We start from the raw sequence: 6,000 nt of genomic DNA on the forward strand, positions 1-6,000 counted from the left end.
AACTTCACACCTATTTCTTCACATAGATAAGACCTAGTCTGCCTCAAGTAGAAAGGGAATTCAATTGGGGAAAGTTTCCAGATGCATATTCTGATTTTCTTCCTTTGAGAATAGAATAAAAAGGGAGGAGGGGAGCATGAACTCTTCTCACATCTTATAGCAGGACATCCGTTTAGATTATATTTCAGAGCAGAGGATATTTATCAGTATTTCATGGTCTGGATAGCATGGCTAAACACCTAATCCTGCCTGCTTTGGAACCCTGGGCTCTTTTCCAAATGATGAACAACATTTAGACGTCATCTTTAAAATGAGCCAGAAAATTAATGTGTTCTCAGTATTTGACCCAGGTCAATAAGCATTATCCTTTTGTTTTGACAATATGATGCCATTTCATATATGACATCCTCACAATATTTCTCACTGAATGTAAAAATAGCCTTAGATTTTGACCAGTGTACCTGAGGTGATGGTGAAAAAATCCAAGGAGGTGTTTCTCTTCTGGCAGATATATCCCAGTTTCCGATCACACACCTGGTTTTCCCATTTGCCATTCCTACCTTGGAAGGTCCCACATATTTTTCCAGATTCCACAGAGGGACTTCCTTTAAAAAAGAGGGAGAGAATCCTTCTGTTAACAGTGAAACTTTTCATCTCTTCACAGGAGGGAATGTGCAAGACTTTTGCAGCTGCAAAGCCACCAGAGTATTATTCTTTAAAGTGATAAATCCCAAGAGATGTGACAACAGGGCATTGCCAGGGATGGGAGGGGGCGGGGAGGAAAGGGGAGGGAGGAAATTTTGGCCCAGATGTTGATCATCATTTAAGAAAAGTGCACTTACCTGGAGCCCAATTGAGGTATCTGAAAGGACTTCCCCCAGTCCACTGCCAGCCACTGTCAAGTGCATTGTAGAGACCAGTCCAGAGCTTTGCATTGATGCCCAGGTCACTGGTGAGCCCTAAATGGCCAAAAGAAACAAACAGTCAGGCTATTAAATGCCTATGATTTTTTAAGTTATTCAAGAAAACTGTAAATATTATTTTAAAGCATGAGGGATATATTTTTTTAATATAGGTTAGATTATTTCCATTAATTTAATACAGGTTTGTGTGAGAAAAGGGCAGCTCTTTTAAGAATGTCACTGAGACATATTTTTATGAGATAAATATAAGTATCCACGTTAAAGACTTTGAGATGACTTACATTTTAAAAACAGTGCATTACTTTTTGTTATATTTTAGGGTTTTCTTACTTTACCTAATAAATACATTTCTTCACGAAGGTCTGTGATACTTAATAATTCTGCATTCTGCTGCTGGCAGCTTTTTCTTGCTTGGTGCCATGTCAAAAGTGATTCTGAGTTTATCTGATAGCGGGTTTCTGTCACAGGATTTGTTTTCCAAAAGTTATTGTGGGTCGTGTCTATAAAAGATGTAAATATTTGCTTCAGACTAAAACTATGTAACTGTGTGATTTGATAATTTTTATATACATTTGGCCTCACATAAATATACTTTTTCCATTCAATATTAACAATGTCATTTACATACTGAATTACTTATCCCTACAACCCTAATTTTTACATTGACCCTGTTTATTTATACAACTCATCTACCTCTCTCACATTTCAGTCCACATGAGCCCACTCACTGACATACTTTATCTCTACAAGTATTTCTCTGTTCACCATATAGAAGTTTTCTTACATTCACTCCTCTTATGCACTTCCAGATCACCCAATATGACAGAAATTATAGATTCCACATAATCACATGTGAAGTGGGGATGAAGGGGTAGGGAACTTGTGTTGGGGTTACTGGAAAGCTGTGTTGAACGATTTGTAGGGGTATGGAAGCACTGGAGCACTGAATGCACGTGAAGGTCACTGCCTGTGTCCTGCACCCTTCCCTTCAAGCCCTCGTGTTCCCTCCTTCATCCTATAATACACCACAGTCTCCTGATGTATCTCACCTTCCTCATCCACTGCACTTCCTTCTATCTTGAAACCCAGTCCTAGGGTTTTTCTCTTCCTTTATCCATCAGTGCCAATCACCACCCTCAGAATACTCCCTCTATGTACCAGTCTTGGGAACACTGTAGGACAGTGAGAGGGAGGAGCAGATGCCTCATTTCCTCGTTGCATAGCTCACCAGTGGACTAGGTGAGCCAGAATTCAGCTCACTGTCCAATGCTACTTCCACAACCCAAGGAGATTTTGACCACAAGAGTGGATGACACTTTTGCTTAAAAGGTTTCCTGAGATTCTTATAAATAAATTACCTTTTAGTGGGCAGTTTCCAAACAACTGGTCTTTATCAAAATCTGAAGAAGTTGCACACCAGAGAGAGTCTGCATCATCCCTCCGAGGGATGCATTCAGCATACCATTTCCCCTGGTGCTTAAAAGGGAACACACAGGGTGCACCAAAGGCATTTCCTCCCAGTGTATAGATGTCTATGGAGAGAAGCAGAGATCAATACTCAGCAGTCAGCTGGCATCGGATGCTCACCACAATGACATTCACAGGCAGCTTTCCATGGACAAAGCTGAGTCATGCAGGGCTCAACACACCAGGATTTTGTTACCCCGAATCTTCACAAGGCTGTTGTGACAATCAGGTATGACTATGGAAAATATTCAGAACTAAGACTCTCAAACACTTAATTGGGCCTCAAACTAATTTGTTTAACTTTGTCGTGCCGTTGCTTTCTGGACTACTGTGTCAGAGGTTCCTGTGACTCAGCCTCTCCCATGGCATACACACTTCTGTCCTTTGATAATGTATATATTCTCTTTTTTTTTCTCCCTTGAATGGTTGAAAAAACTTGGAAAGGACAGGTATCACAATATTTTTATTTGTCTTCACGAGAGGAAGTTATATCTTACATTTGCAAGGACTCTGCTAGGAAGTGATACTTCCATCACTATCCATCACTAATTTGCTTCCGTCTATACAAAATTATGACTAACTTCATTCCTGTGGAACAGCTGTAGCATACAACAAAAATTTATTCCATTGTTATTTAAATTCCCAACCTACCAGTGTCACAATAGAAAGGAGATTGATTACTTGAACCTGAATGCCCCCTCTACATAGCCCAAGAGCCATGAAATTGTAGGAAAAGGTGATCTTGTTCTCTAGTGGTCCTTTTCCAGGGTGATAAAATATTGTATCCTGAGCCATTTTTCCTTTTGTTTTTTTTCTACTTTTTCTATTTACTAGGCCTGGGAAACACTAGGTAAATGATGTTAATGGGGGATTCCATCTATCTAAACTAGAAATTAACTTCTTAGAGATCATTAGTGGTCAAACCAAATAAAAGCAACAATAAAAACAAATATAACACAATCATTTCTTCTAAAGATTGATCAGACATACTTTAAAATAGTCCTAGATTCCCTTTTGCTGTTGCTGTACAAACAGAATTTGCTTTCTTCCTTAAGATTACATCATAGGCCTTCGTCATTTTATTTTATCATTTGAAAGAATTGCACTTTACAAGTTATGCAGAAATGTATACAGCTGTATTTGCTGAAAAGTATACAGATATGTTCACCTTTCATTTCTACACCCTATTTATAATTAGCTGCTCTGCTGATGTCACTAAGAAAATGGTTGCTGCCTGTCAAGCAGTCAGTGGAATGCTTTGTAGGTAAGGCAGTCAAGTAACCAAAACATAGAGATGGAATTTCAGTACTCACCCTCATAGCGCTGAGAGCACACACTGTCTGCACTTCCATGGATCTTCCACCTGTTCCCTTTGCTGGATACTTGGGACAGCCTGACTTTCTTCCCCTTCCCCTTGCCATAGTTGAGAAACAAATCCTTGCCATGGGTTGCAAGAGTCTCATTTCTACATTCCCACCACTGAAGTTCATTTGTCCTGTTGCAGGATTCCAACGTGATGGCAGCCTCAGCGTCCTTGGCGAGCACCCCCAGGCACAGCTTGAGTGCCATGCTCAGCAGCTGTGTGGGAGACACCCACCTGAACTTTTGAAACTCATCATGCTCATCGCAGATGGTAGTTATGACTGAGCTAGAGTTCTGAGCTTGGGCACAGAGCTTGTTGTCTTCATTGTAGATTGAAAATATTCCCCTAGCTATAAAATAAAATGATAATGCAAACATTTGAGGAGAGGTTTCATAGGAGATAAAGTCAGTTAGTTGCTATAGAAGAGTCCGCTACTAAAAGAAACCAAAAAAACCCCACAAAACGAAAACACCCAAACTAAAAAAATAACCCAAAAGAGTATATGTAGTTCATAGAGAAAGAAATCAAAGGAGGTTAATCATTGGTATGAAGGATATTTATGAAAATATTCTTAAATTGAAAAAACACAAAAGTTGAAAATACAGCTCTTTTGACAGAAATTGTTCTTCTTCATATCCCTCCTGAAACCACAGTGGTCTCAAAATGCATGTCAAAATAGACCTTCACCACATTACATTTCCTCATTTCTTCAAAGTTCCACCATATCATATTGAAATGGGCTTTAATTTTGCAAGTAAAAGGACTATTTTGCTTTAGAGCTATGAAAAATGGTTTATATATTCAAAATTAAAAATTTTTATAATTGGCCAAAATGACATTGTGGTTTTCAGCTCACCAAGAAAGTGGTGTATTTTTCATTTTTGGTTAATTATCTTTAGCAGCTGTGCAAAAAATCATTTCTTCACAGTTTTATTTGTAGGTTTCTCAGGAGGGAAGCCACAACTTGCAGCATCATCAGTTCTGAGCACAGTTAAACTAAGCCAATATCCTAAGTGCTATTAATAACTACATTTGTAAATAGAAATGTGAGACACTGCACATCAGGGTTTTGTTTCTTTCGCATTCAACAAAAAGCCTGCTCCAAATCTTCACTCTTTTTGCAGCTCAACTTGCATCGCTTTGCTCCCTTCTAAGTGACAGGCAACATCATCCAGCTCACTCAGCTGTGCCACTGAGTTTTACCAAGGTTTCTCACCAAGGCCAGAATACTTAAGTGGGCCTTCATAACCTTCCCATCCAAAGCTTCCAGGGAGTTGTTGAACCGCCTTGGTGGTGTTGCTCTGAAAGGTTACAGGCCAGAACAAGCCAGGCAGCATTTTCCCTGACAGAGCTCTCCTGCTGCAGTGGTTCTTAAGGTTAGCGGAGGATAGGTTAGAGCTGGCTTGGTCTCACCCAAAAGCATGCACAGCAGAAATTGTCCTGTGGTGGACTAGACCAATGGTCCATTGGCTGGTCCCTGCTGCCATTCAAGCAGTGGCACTGGACTCCCAGACTTCTCTAGCTGGGAGCTTCACGTGGAAAAGATACAGTGTCATTTTTCTTCCTCTCAGCAGTACGAGGGTGTGAAATCTAATAGATGGGGGGGATTTTAAAGTCCTTCCTAAAGGTCTCAGCTTGGAAACAGGATTTCAATATGCACTGATCAGTATGCTATGGTCTATATGAGCTCCCAAGAAACTCAAAGCACACATCAGCCAGTAGCTCTGTGCATGCTAAGCCTTCACTGCCCTGTACTTCTGAGCTCTTCTAGCCTCTGATGAAGTAAGGTGAAATCAGCTTTTGCCTGCATTCAGCTTTCTCAGAGAATCAGCACTGCCAAGGTTATGCCCACATCTCTTGGCATATTCCTTTCACTCATATACCTCATGTGGAAACCTGGGTTAAGGAAAGAGAATGCCTATGCAGATACCACCAAACTTCAGAACTGAAGAAAAATTATTCAAATTACATGCTGTGACTAGATCTAAATTCACTGCCCACTGAGGGAGATATCTAGAACTCATGTTAAAGAACTTGAAAACCTCCACACTCAGCAGAGGACAAAGACTTACCAGACATTTGAAGAGATGTACTAATGGAGAGAAGAAAAATCAGGGGCAAGTAGAGAGACATGGCAAATAATTCACTGCTTTCTTCCCTTCACCTCGTATTGACGCTAAAGACCAAAACAGAGCCTTGCAAGAAAACCCCTCTGCACTGAAGTGGATTAACAAACCCTTTTTAAGA

The 6,000-nt window shown here is 40.1% G+C and overlaps 1 protein-coding gene across 1 annotated transcript in view; it reads right to left on the reverse strand.

Moving 5' to 3' along the window:
- LOC138106303 (macrophage mannose receptor 1-like) overlaps positions 1-6,000 on the reverse strand; it is a 32,082-nt gene extending 26,082 nt beyond the window's left edge. Inside the window, exons 1-6 of the mRNA XM_069006708.1 lie at positions 5,826-6,000; positions 3,704-4,102; positions 2,282-2,455; positions 1,259-1,423; positions 843-959; positions 462-605 (exon numbers count right to left, since the gene is read on the reverse strand). Of these exons, the coding sequence (XP_068862809.1) occupies positions 462-605; positions 843-959; positions 1,259-1,423; positions 2,282-2,455; positions 3,704-4,102; positions 5,826-5,886 (1,060 nt within the window). The 5' untranslated portion in view covers positions 5,887-6,000. The remainder of the gene's footprint in view (positions 1-461; positions 606-842; positions 960-1,258; positions 1,424-2,281; positions 2,456-3,703; positions 4,103-5,825) is intronic.

Source organism: Aphelocoma coerulescens, chromosome 2 (assembly GCF_041296385.1).
Source record: "Aphelocoma coerulescens isolate FSJ_1873_10779 chromosome 2, UR_Acoe_1.0, whole genome shotgun sequence".
Lineage (NCBI taxonomy): Eukaryota > Metazoa > Chordata > Aves > Passeriformes > Corvidae > Aphelocoma > Aphelocoma coerulescens.